Source organism: Podarcis pityusensis (assembly GCF_964106645.2).
Source record: "Podarcis pityusensis genome assembly, chromosome: Z".
Taxonomy (NCBI): Eukaryota; Metazoa; Chordata; class Lepidosauria; order Squamata; family Lacertidae; genus Podarcis; species Podarcis pityusensis.
The window spans coordinates 10982322-10999167 of record NC_138044.1 but is presented as its reverse complement, the minus strand read 5'-3'; the positions used below and the strand labels follow the sequence as shown (position 1 = coordinate 10999167).

General features: G+C 41.8%; 1 protein-coding gene across 9 annotated transcripts in view; it reads left to right on the top strand.

Moving 5' to 3' along the window:
* RALGPS1 (Ral GEF with PH domain and SH3 binding motif 1) overlaps positions 1-16846 on the top strand; it is a 224589-nt gene that overhangs the window by 34741 nt on the left and 173002 nt on the right. For 7 of the 9 annotated variants that reach the window (XM_080989609.1, XM_080989605.1, XM_080989611.1 and 4 more), the window contains exons 2-3: positions 6755-6840; positions 15397-15520. In XM_080989609.1, the coding sequence (XP_080845735.1) occupies positions 15464-15520 (57 nt within the window). In that variant the 5' untranslated portion in view covers positions 6755-6840; positions 15397-15463. The remainder of the gene's footprint in view (positions 1-6754; positions 6841-15396; positions 15521-16846) is intronic. The other 2 variants (XM_080989607.1, XM_080989608.1) reach the window with 1 other exon arrangement.

The window sequence follows — 16846 nt, the reverse complement described above, 5'->3', positions numbered from 1 at the left end:
TTAGGGTTAGAACTCCAGCTGTTAGTGAAATCAAATCTTGTTAATTGCCTTTTACTGACTGCATTCAAGTATTCCTGATGTAAAAGCCAGACTTCATTAATGGCATCCTGGTGTCATTTGATTGCAAGGGCAAGAGTGGTCTTTTTTTGTGCAGCCCTCACAGAACTAATTTAGGCTTGCCAAAGCATTTGGACATGCTCCATGGCATTTCCCCTCCCTTCGCTTTGAACTACCCACCATGGCTGATTCAATATGGCCAAAGGAGGTTTTCTGAGTAGCTCCAGAGCAGTGATGTGGACTTTCTAGAAAATATTCATATGCAAATCAGGGTAATTTGCAGTTTGAAAACTAAATGCTCTAGAGAAGGAGTGGGAAACCTTTTTTTCCCCCCTGGCAGGCTAGATCAAAAAGTGCTCACGCCTCTGAGCCACTTTTGACAGGTTGGTGAATCCACCCACTTGATATTAGGTGAATCTGAGCCTGCCAGAAGTCAGGAGAACTTGTATCTGGCACCTATTGATTATTAGTAATAAGTTTATGTTTTTTTCCTGGTGGAAAAACAAAGCACCAGAAAATTTCCTTCTCCATATCACTGGTTTAGCAGATGATTAACACTTCTTTGCATAAAGGAATGATGTCTACTGGCTACTACCCTTAAAGCGCTATGTTTGAAGAGTTATTTTCAGACCCTGACCACTTACACCTGGGACTAGAGTGTCCTTTACAGAGGACAGTCTTATATTTGAATGGCTGTCCAGTTCAAGCTTCTTTTAAATATAACCATTAGGAGGGAGAGAGCAGGGTTTTTTGAAGTTGCCCGGCAAATGTCAGCACCTGGACAGTAGCATAAGCAGGGATATGGGTCACCTGGTCATAGTCTTGCTCACTATGTTGAGATTTAGTGTATTTCTCTTTATATTGCAGTAATTAGTTCTAAATTTGCACCTGTGCATATAAATTAGCACATGCAAATATTTTGCATATGTGTTCCCATTTGTTTTTGTGATGCATTTACAGTGGTACCTCGGGTTACATACACTTCAGGTTACATACGCTTCAGGTTACATATGCTTCAGGTTACATATGCTTCAGGTTACAGACTCCGCTAACCCAGAAATAGTACCTCGGGTTAAGAACTTTGCCTCAGGATGACAACAGAAATCATGCAGTGGCGGCGCAGCAGCAGCAAGAGGCCCCATTAGCTAAAGTGGTGCTTCAGGTTAAGAACAGTTTAAGAACAGATCTCCAGAACGAATTAAGTTCTTAACCCGAGATACCACTGTATTCTCTTTTTTGGCACTGTGTAAGTGGCTGCCCGGTTAGGACTTCCAAACTGTGGTTTGGCCATGGTCTCTGAAGAAGACAAACTGATTCTGGCAGCTCATTTTAGGGCACATTTTCTTATATCATATGCAGGTGCAGCTTGAAACCAGAAATATGTATATAGAGCAGGGGTTGTCAACCTAGTCCCTACCGCCCACTAGTGGGTGTTTCAGGATTCTAGGTGGGCAGTAGGGGGTTCTACGGCACAAGCTGAATCCTTCTTCCATTGAGCACTGGTGGGCGGAAAGGAAATTTTACCATCAAGAAAGATGCATTAGTGGGTGGTAGGTATAAAAAGGTTGACTACCCAGATATAGAGAAATATAGTGTACAATCAGCAATATATTAGCTCGGGACTTATAGGTGAATGAGAATTGGCAATTACTCACAGGAAGGTACATAACCAGTTAACCCAGTAGGCCAATCTATGTTGAAAATCTTCATTTCCACAGTTATCACAACATGGCTTTTAGGAACTTAGGTGAAGGGAATAAAGTGGGTGATTATTATTTTTAATCCAGCTGTCCATATACAGATGAAATATCCAAATGAACTGGGTGTCAGAAGCATTTTTGATAGGATCATGTATCAACTGCAGTATACATAGTTTGATTTTCACTGCTGTGTAAGCCAGCTAATTGTGACCATTTATTTGCATATTGCCAAGTCAATGGTGATTTTATTTCTACCCTGATTATTGAAAGTGATATGAAGCTTTCTTACTGCATTCTCAACTTGAAGCATGCTAATTATATTGAGTGGTGACACCTATTGTATTGAAATTTGTAAAGAAAATTCAGGAGAGGTCACCCAGATCACCCCTTCTACTGCTGATTACATCTTATTCTTTATGTTACCTGATTGTAGCTGGCAATAAGGAGATGGAGAACAGTCTCACAGTAAAATGACCAAACTTCCATAGTCAACTCAGATCAAATCAAAAGTTGAAAAAAACTGCAGTGTGGGGGGAAATGGTCTGTTATCTAAGATCTTACAGGTTAATCAGAAAGAGTACAATATTATAGTTAGAGGATACCACAAGGAAGGTGAAAAACATGCCTTTCCCCAACTAATTCAGATGACATTAAAAAAAATGCCTCCTGGCCCTCAAAAAAAGCAACTGCTTATAACATGAGGTAGACCAAATCCAGGGGAAAGTGGCCTGTACCATCCACTCAGCTCCGACAGAACAGTTTGCTTGTGTGTCCTGCAGATCGAAACCTCAAAGGATCCAGAGATCTTGCAAGATTCTGGCCTTTTATTTGCTCTCATAAAAGGGGAGAGGCTGCTTGGGCAGTAGCCACTGTTCTACTCAGAGCAGACCCATTGAAATTGAGAGACATTACGAATTTAGATACATTCATTTCAATAAGTCTACTCTAAGTGGATCTTTTGAGGATATGGCCTCTTGTCACTGTGAGAGTCATATGCAGTCACATCACTGCTGAGGAAAAAGCAGGGAAGTACCATGAGATGTTTCCTCCTGTTGTGCAAACCTCCCCACTGTACACAAACACCACTGCAGGCTGGGTGAGGGGACAATTTGGCTATGTTGTGTTGAGGCTGGAAGCAGGGATAGATGCTAATGTTATGGAGGCTATGTCTAACCTAAGAGCTAGTAGCACTTCCTTGTTCCCTCCTAGCCTTACATAGTAATTGTACCCAGGAAAAGCAGCAATCAATTAAAAATAATATAATACACACACACACACAAGTCAGTGCTGCTGTAGATGTGCACCTGGCTTTATCCCAGTTGCCAGTGTGCAATTATTTGTTGTTGCTGTTTAGTCGTCTTAGTTGTGTTTGACTCTCCGTGACCCCATGAACCAGGGCATGCTTTAGAAACTCACTTTCTTCTCAAAGCTTCTCCTTTTTTATGTCCATGAAGTTTTCTTGGCAAAATACTGGAGTGGTTTGCCAATTCCCTCTCCAGGTGGATCACATTTAGTCTAAACTCTCGGCTATGACCTGTCTGTCTTGGGTGGCCCCCCACAGCATAGCTCATTGCTTCTTGGAGTTATTCAAGCCCCTTCGCCACGACAAGGCAGTGATCCATGAAGGGGTGCAATCATTTACTGTAGGCCTTTTAGAGAACTTTGTTACAAATGTTACAAACATAGTTAAGATTAATAAATTATGGTAGCCATAGAGATGTGCCTGAACACCAGGCATCCCCCTCTTCATTGGCATAGCCGCGGGGGGGGGGGGAGAGGCAGCTGCCCCCATCAATAAAAAGCAATAAAAATACATAGCTAACTGAGGTTCTGCCCTCCCCCCCAACAAAAGGCCTGCCCCCCCTAACAAAAATCCTGGCTACACCCATGCTCCTCTCCATAGGGTTGTACCATTTATCTTTGGACAGAACCCTGCCATTCTTAAGGGACCCAAAAAGGAGTTACCTCGTAGGATCCCCTCTTGCCATTCAGCTCTTCTCCCTCTGTACTGCTATTGCCACCTTTCTAGTCTCATAGTGATGATCTTTTCCCCCTTCTGTCCCTGGCTAAGGAGTTGAAGGGTAGCATGCAGGAAGGGTGGGTGGTGAGGGCAAGGCTACTTGCCAGTCCTCATTGCAAAGCTCTTTGTCAGCCAACTTCTCTGAGTTTCCAGCTGCCCACCATAATAAATTAAAACATTTGTGTCCCCAAGGAGAAAGCTGCAGCAAGGTCAAACAATCTCTTACCACCATTGGAGTTAAGGGATCAATGAGATTGCTGCAGGGGTGAGGGAGTAGGCAAAATTCCCTTGCGTACCCCACCCCCCCATAATAGTGGACACCTGGAGTTTCATCTGTCAACACAGCCTTTTGTTTCCACAGGCATTTGAAAGCCATCTGGGCTATGAGGACTCCTGATTGAATCTGGTAGTCTCATCCTAGTAGTAACACTGACTTAGGGGAGGCCCCCCCCCAGTTGATACAGTATTAATTTTTCATGCATTTAAAAACACAGTTCAAATGGTTGTGGCTTGAAAGTTTTGTAGAAATAAATGTGGATTGCGGTTAATCAGATAAAGGAAGGCAAGGTTAAGAAATGGGGGTAAGGACTGTGCAAAAACTTTTCAGTGGTTCAGTTTTACAGTTTCATTTCCTTTTAGTTAAGTGAGAAATGCAGGCCAGTTATGTTTTGTGTACATATATGTAAAACATACGGTGTGCATAAAAGCTTCTGAGTATAAGGGGAAAACTTTAACACTTCAAGTACAGTTTTCAAATTCCTAGGTACCAAAATCATATATTTAGGGAGCTTGGACAATGGGTGACTGAGGTTCTTCCAGTCTGAAAATACAGTTTTAAAATAGATCATAAAAGTATGTGCAGGAAAGCAGTTGAAGGTGATCAAAATCTCATCTGCTGCAGATGATTTGTAGCATCTGAAGCATCAAATGTTTACAGTTTGCAATATTGTTGGAAGAGTGGTTTAAAAGCTGTATGTTGAGTATATTGTAAGATTAGGCATAACATATCTATTTGTGCTCCAGTGGGTTAGTTCAGAAAGCCTTCGTCTGTGACTTCCTCCTTTTAGTTGCAAGTTGAAAAGGCAGCAAATTGTGTTATGTCCTGGATGATGAAATTTGATTATCTAGTTCACATTGTAAAAACAAAGCACAAGTTTGTACAGCAGCCATTATCTATTCACATGATTTTAAAATGTTCCTTGAAAATTAATTTTCTTCATCCCATGTAAATTATTTTTTCAGGAAGTGGGTTGTCGGGGGGGGGGATTCACTCTGGTTAATAAGTAACCATATGGTGCATTTGGTAATGAGAATGCACCTCGCTATACCAGTGTTTCCAAATTGGTGGTCGGATCCACATAACCCACCTAGGGAGTCCATGACACATACCTGTCAACTGCCTGGGACATCCCATCTTTGGGCATTATGCTCTCATGAGCGTGACCTGGAAGACACACACCCCAGTTTTGCACTAGGAGATGTGGGAGGGTATGGTGGCAGCATTCACACAGAGATATAAATATTTTCAAAAGTAGAGGATCCATGGCTTGGCTTTTGGAAAATAGGGGGTCCCCAGTACTTGGCTAATTGGGAGCCACTGCTCTATATGTTATATACCCAGTCATTTATTTTTATTATTTTATTATTTATTAAATTTATATACCACCCTTCATCCAAAGAAGGATGTTTTGTTAGAACAAAAACAAAACAATCACCACCACCACCCCAGAAACACATCTAAGAGGCAGTAGAATATTAATCATCCAAAGGCCTTGTTGGAGAGGAAATATTTGAAATATTTGTTATAAATGACAATAATAACTAAAAAAGTATAAAAAGATGTATAATGAAGGGACCAGACCAACCTACCTGGGGAGAGCATTCTGCATATGGGGAGCCACTGCATAAAAAGGCTTATTCTGGTGTTGCCACCCTCCAGATCTCCCGTGGAGGAGGCACACGAAGAAGGGGCTCCAATAATGATTGCAGAGTCCAGGTTGGTTCATATGGGGAGAGGTGGTTGTTGACATATTGAGGCTTTAAGAATCAAAGCCAGCACTTTGAACTTGGCCTGGAAGTTAATTGGCAGTCAGTGCAGTCACACCAGGATTGGTGTCATATGCTCAAACCATCATGCCTCTTTGATGGTTTCTGCACAAATCATCTTCAAAAGCAGCCCCACATATAACGTGTTGCAGTAATCCAACCTAGAAGTTACCAGAGCATAGACAACAGAAGTTTGGCTATCCCTATCCAGATAGGGGCGCAGCTGGGTCACCAGCGGATGGAAGGCAGTCTGCACCATCAAGACCACCTGAGCCTCAAGCAACAGCAAAGTATCCAGGAGTACTCCCAAGCTACATACCCCATCCTTCAGAGGAAGTGTAACAGCATCAAGAGCAAACAATCTCCCACCCATCTGGTCTAGGGAGCCACTTACTAACAGTGCCTCAGTCTTATTTGGATTAAGCTTCAGTTTCTTGGCTTTCGTCCAGTCCATTACCAAGGCAAGACAATGGTCTAGCACATCCACTGCCTCATCTGTAGATGTAAAGGAGAAGTAGAGCTGTGTGTCATCAGCATATTACTGACAATGTACTCCATAACTTGGGATGACCCACTCAGCAGTTTCATGTAGATATTAAATAGCACAGGGGATAAAATTGAGCCCAGAGGAACTCACTTATTGAAGGCAGCATCAGATAAAAAGGTTTTACTGTGAACAGTTTGATTTAATTATATTCCATACTTGCCGAACGGGATACATAAAAGTCATAAGTTGGTTGACTGTTGAGGAACAAATAGGAAGGTTTTGTCTTGTTCAAGAAAACCCTATGGTCTAAGCCTAGTCTATTTATATATCCATTTTCCACAGATACATTTCTGCCCAAAGTTGTTTTCATAAAATAAAGCATAAATATAAAATAGTATTATTGCCATTATATATAATATTTTTATTATTATTTTCTCTTTCCAGAAATGTCCATTCTGAAAGATGTGCTGCAAGACTTCATTTGTGTTTGACTATTGGTACTTAAAACTGGAAAGGAAAATACATAATGGGTAAGTTAATCTGCTTTCATTTTATCACTGAAGAGGAAACTGATTTGTAGAAGAGTGGCAGCATAGTACAGAGGCATTTTTAGAATGTCATATTGAACTAAAGCTATTGAGGCTTGAAATATGTTTGCAGGATGAGAATCTGAATAATGTATGAGATTTGAACATAGCAAACATAGGGAAATGCATGTTTTTTATGTTCTGTTAGTTTCTAACAAAAGGCTTTCCATGCTAGGGAAAATTGGAAGTATCAAATGAGGGACTTTCAGAATCTATTGGAAGCCAATTTGCTACCTTATATGAATTGCTTCCCACGAAACATCCTGAACTGCTGTAACAATAAAAGCATTTTAAAACCATTTCAAGTCCACTACAAATAAAGACTGGGGTAAAAATTTCTTCTAAAAAGGCTTGTTGGGAAAGGGTGGTGTTCAGTTGGCACTGAAAAGACAATATAGACAGAACCTGTCTAATAGTAATGGGAGGGAGTTCCAAAGGGTAGGTGCTGTCACACTAAAAGCCCAGTTCCTATATAGTCCAGAACATATCTCCTCATGAGAGAAAAGGTCTCATGGGGCTCTAGTGACAGAATGGATCCAGCAGCCCCCTTAGACTATGAAAGGGGAGTATGACCTTGTACTAAGCAAGCAATTGGCCAGTTATCTGGGCTTGGGAACAGCTCACCTATAGTACTTCAGTCTTACTAGAACTCAAACTCAGTTGTTTGGCCCTCATCCCATGCACCACCAATTTTATACAAGAAAAGGAAAGCAGTACAAATGTTGACTTTGTTCCCCAGATATCCTTCTTACAGATCAATGGACTGCTGTCATAGGGAAAAGGTTTCCTGATGTTTCCCCCAATCACAAACTTGAAGCCAACAGAGAATTACTAAAATTGATTGTGCAGGCATTGAAATTGGAGACCAGTGCTAGGCACTCCTATATTTTTGTTGAACCATGAATGGATGCTGTTACTATTGGTCTCGGAACTCATTCATTGCAGTGTGGATTATGCTATCACTGGTTTTCCAAATTCTGAGTTCTAGCATTTCTATTTTTTATTCACTAGATGGCACTGCTGAACAAGATAAGATTTTAGGATTCTGTTTTTGTAGTACATGGCAAGTCTAGTTTTTTTTAAATGTGACAAATGTATGAAGAACCATTTGTTTGTCAGGGCCATCAAATTTAAATGTAAACTATAATTGTTTTGATTTGAAAATTATTTTTGAAAGCTTTAGGGTTTCTGATACTGCTTTTGTATAAAGAGCTATGAAATTTTCAATAACATATAAATGTGTAGAAAAATGAGTAGCCTTCTGTTGAAAAATATGTTTGTCATTAGGCACTACATTGGAAATATATTCGACCATATATTAAAATACATTTTCATAAACATGAGACCTTATATTCTTATTGGTCAACAACTAATTATATCTCAACAACAATATACTGTACCATAATAAAAAAATTCCTTCCTGTAGCACCTTAAAGACCAACTAAGTTAGTTCTTGGTATAAGCTTTCGTGTGCATGCACACTTCTTCAGATACACTGAAACAGAAGTTACCAGATCCTTCTATATATTGAGAAGGTGGGGAGGGGTATTACTTAGAAGGGTGGTGGGAATCGGAGATTGGCAGATAGCTGAGATGAGCCTGTTGACGACTCTTAACGACTGTAATAGGTCTTACAGGAAAAGGCAAGGGGTGAGAAGGTGAGAAATGGCTTAGTCATGTATAATGAGATAAGAATCCGATGTCTCTGTTCAGACCAGGTTTCTCCATTGTTTTAAGTTTGGTAATGAGTTGTAATTCAGCAGCTTCTCTTTCCAGTCTATTTCTGAAATTCCTTTGTAGTAAAACAGCTACTTTGAGATCTTGTATAGAATGTCCTGGGAGATTGAAGTGTTCTCCTACTGGTTTCTCTGTTTTGTGATTCTTGATGTCAGATTTATGTCCGTTTACTGTACCATATTTACTTGATTGTATTTCACACCTTTTTTGGCCAAATTACATCATGGAAATTACGGTGTGCATTAGATTTGATGGCACATTTACATTTGCCATCAAATACTTTTTTGGTTTCAAGGTCTTGAAAATTGGGGTGCACATTAAATTTTATGGCACATTATATTCAAGTAAATACAGTATAACCTGGGACGTGGGTAGCGCTGTGGTCTAAACCACTGAGCCTTGGGCTTGCCGGCCAGAAGGTTGGTGGTTTGAATCCCCACAACAGGGTGAGCTCCCGTTGCTCGGTCCCTGCTCCTGCCAACCTAGCAGTTTGAAAGCACGTCAAGTGCAAGTACAGTGGTACCTCAGGTTACATATGCTTCAGGTTACATACGCTTCAGGTTACAGAATCCGCTAACCCAGAAATATTACCTCGGGTTAAGAACTTTGCTTCGGGATGAGAACAGAAATCGTGTGGCGGGAGGCCCCATTAGCTAAAGTGGTGCTTCAGGTTAAGAACAGTTTCAGGTTAAGAATGGACTTCCGGAACAAATTGAGTACTTAACCCGAGGTACCACTGTAGATAACTAGGTACCGCTCCGGTGGGAAGGTAAACAGCATTTCCATGCACTGCTCTGGTTCGCCAGAAGCGGCTTAGTCATGCTGGCCACATGACCCAGAAGCTGTCTGCGGACAAACGCCGGCTCCCTCAGCCTATAGAGGGGATGAGTGCTGCAACCCCAGAGTCATTCGCAACTGGACTTAACTGTCAGGGATCCTTTACCTTTACAGTATAACCTACAGTATTTTTTCCATTTATCTAATTGAGAATAAATAATGTCACCATATCAAAACAATGCTATCTATCTAAGAGTGTCTCTTAGTACAATATGTACATTTTCATGGATTCTTTCTCCAATATATAACAAATCATAGAACCAAAAAATTCTAGAGTTGGAAGGAACCCTGAGGATCATCTAGTCCAACCCCCTGCAATGCAGGAAGATGCAGCTGTCCCATATAATGATCAAATCTGCAACCTTTGCGTTATCAACTCCATGCTCTAACCAATTGAGCTATTGAGGCATAAATTCAAAGTTTCAACAAACAAGTTACTGCAGGCATTTTCAGCCTTTTTGAATCTGTGGTTCCCTTGAGTCCACTGCTCCCTTTACATTCTTTTTGCGACTCCCCTGTGTGATACAGGGGAATCCCCACTTAAGTGGGAGTTCCTTTCTGGGCCACTGCACATGTCACCAGGACACCTTCCTTCCTTGTTTTTGAAGGTTGCTGAGGAGCTCCGTCTTGCTAAGTTCTAACCCCTGACTGGTTTACTGGAGAACAATGACACTGCCAATCATAACCATCAATTTCAATGGGCCTACACTGAGTGAGATTAACACTTGCTACAACCCAATATAAATTGGTTTTATCCTACTCAGGGAAGACCCATTGGAGGCCAGTGATCCTTGAGTCAGCCACACCCATCAATTTCAGTAGATCTCCTCTTGGATATTATTATTATTATTATTATTATTATTATTATTATTATTACTATTACTATTACAGTTTATTTCCCATCTATTACCTACCTATTTCAATGGGTTTCCTCTCAAGCAGGACTCAACATTGCCTGCAACCCAATGAGGATGGGCTTCACCCAACAAAGTTCTGCTCAAGAGTAGAACCCACTGGGTTCAATGGGTCACAGTTGCCTCACTATCTTCCAGTGGGTCTCCTGCCAAGTAGGACTTACACTAGCCACCGCCCAGGCAAGAAGAAGTTGCCTTGTCAGGTTCAACTACTGCCTCACACTCACCATACTGGCCCCATGAACCATCCGCTTCCCTCCTCTCTTCTCCCTCCTCTCCCTCTTGCAGGCTCCCCTCATGTCCCCCATCAGAAGCTGGGATCATAGAGATGGGCTAGAGAAGTGCACACTTGGGCAGCACTCTTTTGAAAGTGACTGGTGTCACATAGCACAGTCATATATGGAAAAGTAAAGACGCTCATCTCATTTGTCTGTTTGAGTAGGGAGTTTCCAGCTTTGTTGGAAGCCATTTTTTTCATCAGAGGAGGGAAGGAAGGAATGAGGGATGGTGCCCATTGCTGCTTATGGTGTCCCTGATAATCATTAAAGGTCTCAGTTACACTCGTCAATTATATCATTATAACTGCATTATAAACATGTGACACCAGATGACGCTGTAGAGCAGTGATCCATTTTTTTCTATAATTTTTTTTAATCGGTATAGATCCAGCCCAAGTCAGCCCAGGGTGCCACGGCACACTGGTTGAAAACCTGGGAGTTACTCAGTTGTCTTCTTTCCCTTACTCTATATTAACTATACAGGTCAGATCCCACATACTTAAGATCCAGTCTAATATAAGTGTGCCTGATTTTTCCAACTGGAATTCATGGTTGAATATGTTGCATTTAATAAGTGAGTTATCATTTCAATAGCCTCAACTATGGAAAGCCCGTAAGTAGGACCTGAGTGCAACACCACTTCTCCCCAGTTGTGATTCCCAGCAGCAGGTATCAGAGGCATACTGCCCCAGACAGTGGAGGTGTGGGTCAAAGCCATTGTAGTTAGTAGCCATTGCTAGCTTGATCTTCCATGAATTTGTCTAAATCTCTTTTAAAGTCTTTCAGGTTGTAACCATCACTACATCAAAACAAATTCCACAACTATGCTCTATATCAGGCATAGGCAAACTCCGGCCCTCCAGATGTTTGGGACTACAATTCCCATCATCCCTGACCACTGGTCCTGTTAGCTAGGGATGATGGGAATTTAGTCCCAAACATCTGGAGGGCCGGAGTTTGTGTATGCCTTCCCTATATGAAGACTGACTGACTGATGCTTTTCAACATCTTTATGCGCCCCCTCGCCCAGCTTGTCCGGAGTTTTGGGCTGGGTTGCCATCAGTATGCCGATGACACCCAACTCTATCTGTTGATGGATGGCCATCCTGACTCGGCCCCAGACACACTGACCAGATGTTTGGAAGCTGTGGCTGGATGGTTACGTGGGAGCCGGTTGAAGCTAAATCCTTCGAAGACAGAGGTCCTGTGGCTGGGACGGGACGATATGGGATGGGGGGGAAACTCCCAATTGCGGGGGCGCAATTAGTGCCAGCACTGACCGTTACGAGTTTGGGTGTAATCTTCGACACCTCCCTTTCCATGGAGGCGCAGATTGCAGCTACAACAAAGGTGGCATTTTTCCATCTCCGCCAAACTAAGCAGTTGGCTCCTTACCTCTCTCGCCCTGACCTAGCCACTGTGATCCACGCGACGGTCACCTCCAGACTGGATTATTATAACTCGCTCTACGTGGGGCTGCCCTTGAGACTGACCCAGAAACTCCAGCGGGTGCAGAATGCTGCAGCGAGACTCCTTACGGGGTCTTCGCTGCGAGATCACATTCACCCGGTGCTATACCAGCTGCACTGGCTCCCGGTGGAGAACAGGATCAGGTTTAAGGTGCTGGTTTTAACCTTTAAAGCCCTATACGGCCTAGGACCCTCGTACCTATGGGACCGCCTCTCCTGGTATGCCCCACAGAGAAACTTACGGTCTTCAAATAAAAACATCTTGAAGGTCCCAGGCCACAGAGAAGTTAGGCTGACCTCAACTAGAGCCAGGGCTTTTTCGGCCATGGCTCCGATCTGGTGGAACACTCTGTCACAAGAGACCAGGGCCCGGCGGGACTTGACATCTTTCCGCAGGGCCTACAAGACAGAGCTGTTCCACCAGGCCTTTGGCCAGAGCACAGCCTGACTCTCTCCCTCGGCAATCTTCGCGGAGCTTTGGCCCAATGGTTGCCAGTGGCTTGAATTAATTAATTTTATAATGAATGATTTTAGAGTGTTGTTTGTGCTGTACTTTTGTACTGTTTTATTGTTGTTAGCCGCCCTGAGCCCGGCTTCGGCTGGGGAGGGCAGGATATAAATAAAATCTATTATTATTATTATTTAGCTTTATCGTATTAAAAAAGAGGAAGAAAAAGCACTCTGTTGCTACTTTCTCCTTACCATGCATCTTTCTATCATAACAACACCTTTGCTACTTTTTTTGTGCCAGAGAAACCTACTCTGACTGAAAGGGGTTATTTCAGCAGTTTGGCTCAAAAAAAGATCTGCTAATTACTTAGTGTCTGGTAAGTCCCATTTAAAATGGCACATTTTAGGCATTTGTATTGTATGCATTTTAGAACAGGCATACACATTTTTGGAGCAAATCTCCTGTTTATTTTGTATGAAGCTCCTCAAGTTGAACTCTTTCTTTGAAACAACTGCTTAGTACTGGGGGAAGTTATATTGGTTCTTTTAGAACTGGTGCTCTCATTAAGTTTTCCATGATGCTTCCTTGTATCATTTAATTGGTTTACTTGTATCATTGAAAGCCAGAACTCAAGCTGGATTTGATACAAGGTCACATATGGAATTTTCTTTTGCTTTCATGAGAACATTATTTGAGCCTACACTCACCAAAAATGCAGTCAGGAGGTGGACAGAAGAGAGGAAAGGGAATATTTAGTGTTTCTGATATGAAAACCATATTTTTAAGTTCTTCTACCTCACTGGCTCATTTTCAGCAGCCATTTCATATATAGGGATATGTAATAATAATGATAATAATATAACAAAGGCTATCATGTCCTTGCCCACTTCTGAAAAGTTATTGCCAGTGCTTTTTTACTAAAAGAAATTTAAAGCTACTCTCATTTTCCTATTCATACTGAAATACTGCCCCTCAATGAAGCGAAACTTAGATTCACAAAATGTTTTGGGATATGTGCACCCCTGCATCCCCCCCCCGAAAAAACACACTAGTTATTGCACCCTAATACATCTCTATATCTGCTCTTAGCTTTTCTTGCTTGGCCACATTCAGCCATCCGAAGGCTGTCTGCTGCCTCAGATCTTCTTCCCTCTTACTGCCCTTTATGTCTGGAACTGCCTCCCAGATCACCTGCATGATGTCATTACTCTCCAACACCCACATTTCCCATGAAGCCTTTGGGACAGTTATCTAGCTCCATACCCTACCGTAACTAAGCCTAAGAATGCATTGTGTTCTGCCTTGCCCTTGTCTGTCCCTTTTAAGATGCCCAAGTTCTGTAGTCCTTCATCTTGTCTCTCCTCCTGTACCCAGGCTGATGAAAGATTGCTGCCTGCCAGTGAGGTTGGACAACTTCAACAGTAGTGGACACTCTGACTCCCCGTCTCTTAACTTCCCACAAGTGTTAAGCCCTTCACTTCCCTGAAGTACTTGCCCATCCTGCATCCTGTGATTGGGCCTAACAACCTGTCACTCAAAAGCACATGAGCCCCATAGACCAGATATATCAATGTGGTTCCTTTGTTCCTCTTCCTGCAACCAGCTCTAGACAGAAGTTCCCAGGCCAAGAGACTTGGAATTTAGTTGGCAGTCCCCCTTCTCCTGAGTGGGCTATATGATCATAGGAAGCTACCTTTATGTGTCTGAAGACCATCAACTCTGTTTCAAAAGCTAACAGCTAGTGGGCATCATATTAACACTATGAATACACCCTGCTAAAAATTAGTAATATTTATGGGACAAGTGATTAAAAAATTACATCTAGCCTGTATATATATATTGAAGGGATGGAGGTAGGGGAAACGACTGGACAAATCAGAGAGTGTTTTTCCTGGGTTTTCCTTTCCCCACTTTTTTCCTTTTGGAGGTCAAATTCCATGTCCAGGAACATACAGTGGTACCTCTGGTTGCATAAGGGGTCCATTTCGGAGGTCCGGTCAGATCCTGAGGTTTCCGCAACCTGAGGACCACTTCTGCGCATGTGTGCGCGGTAAAACTCGGTCAAATACTTCCTAACCAATGATTTATAGGGAATACATTTTGTTCTGTAAGTGGGACTGTTAATCAATTTGGTTTTCTTCAGGAGCAAGATGTACTCACATCATCCTTGTATTTGTTTTGCCTTTCCAGAATATTGTATGATGGTAAGTGTTGCTTGTGAATTCATACAACTTTGAGTTCATATATTTCATTGAGAACTAAGTGTACATTTCTTATGTATGCAATTGTGATTTATTTATTTTTAATTCCCCTTTCCTTCCCCAAAGGCAGAGTATGTTCTGATATCAACCAATATCGAAAATACAGAGGATGATACCTCATTCTCATACTTGGGGTGGAGCCATTTAAATCAGTGGACCTAAGTCCATTAATTTCAATGGATCTATTCTGAGTAACATTGGATATTACCCAGAGTTAATGAAAATACCACAATACCAGTTTTAACCCAAACTTCCCAAAGAAAAAGGTAATATACTGCTCCCAGGAAATGTTTGGGCATTCAGCATCTACCAAGAGGAGTGTTTACTAGTTGACCAAGCCTCCCTCAATGTCCTTTAATACAAACATGAAGGCTGAAGAGCTTGCTCAGCCAGTATTAAGGGTTGAATTGGAACATAAAGAAGCAGGTGTCCTCTCACTTGATATATGGCACACTTTGCAAATAATCTTTGTGTCCCCTCAATAATGATCTTGTGCTCCTCACTGGTGGCCTCTTTTAAATCAGTTTCTCATAAAATGTATTTTTCTTGCAGCAGTTCTCCATCCTCTTGTGTCACCAGTGGTGGCTGAGCTGAAATTTCCTGCATCCTAAAGAAGAGTATGTATAAAAGGAATGGCCTCATGGCCAACGTGACAGTGACCTCCGCCACACCAGAGGTACACATTTGGTATTCTGTTACCATTTGTATGTTTTAATTTAATTGTTGTTTATTTTGGCATCTCTCTAAGACTTTCTGCCATTAATTTGTCTTGCCTAGTATCATACTTGTATGTATTTTACAGATAATGTAAATTGAACAGCTGCAGCCAACGTGGCTAATGGGCAGGGGTGATTGGACCTGTAGGTTAAGGAGAGGCCAAATGGGGAACAAACTAAGATCTGAACTCAGGGATGGGGAAGACATTTGATTCAGTTCTCTTTTAAAGACAAACCTACCTAATTTGCCTTTCTGAACAATATATAAACTGAAACACAGCCACCCTTCAAAGTCCACACTTCTCTAAAATCTGCAGTGCCGTTCTTCAGTCAAGTAATTTGTACAAAAATGTGTATACTTGGGTAACGTATGATTTAAAATGCTTATATTAGCAAAATTATTATTTATTAAATTTATGTACTGTCCTTCATCCAAAGATCACAGTGTGGTTTACAACATAAAAACACAAAATACATAACATGATAAACGAAAACAAATAAACGAAAACAACAGCAACCCTATTCACTCATTCCTACCAGCCCCTCATCACTCATGAAAGCACCCAGTTTATCCTCTTACTGGAGGCTTAGTCAGAAAGTGGGCCCACGCCTTGTTGGTTCCCAAAAGGGAAGATCCCATTTGGATGTCACCTGCTGTTACAACAGTTCCCCAAATACTCTTGCCCCTGGAATCAGCTACTTCTGTAGCCTAGTGATGCTGTTCTCCAAGGGCAAGGCTTCAGGGTACACAGTGCAGATGATTGGTGAGTCTTAGCACCCAACTTGCACTCTGTTTCCTGATCCAACAATGTCTAATAAGCTCTGATGTCTAGGAGCTCTGATACATGTGTGACATGTGGCACTTTTCCACCTGGTTCATTTTAATGGACACAGCAGGTCCACACCTGTTCTCCATTTTGAATGTGAATCTGCTTTGTTTATTGAATGGGAAAAGGCAGTCTGCATGCATATAGTGTGGAAATGCCTTCTGTATCCATGTTAATGTTTTTCCATGTGATCCCATACTTGGAAGGGATTCCATACACAGAAGGAAGGGGAAAGTGGTAAATCAGTATGTGAAATGTCTGTAGAACTGAAACAGTCACGTATTAGCAGCTATGACCTCCTTCCCCCTGAGATTCTAAAGTGCTGTGAATCAGAAAGACCCAGTTTTGGGGATATTGCAGAGGTAAATTTAACTCTATTGTGCACTCGACTCCATAGAGTAAGTCTTTTTGCATGTTTTTCATGAGATCTCCAAGCCTTGGAAGGCTGGAAATAATAAT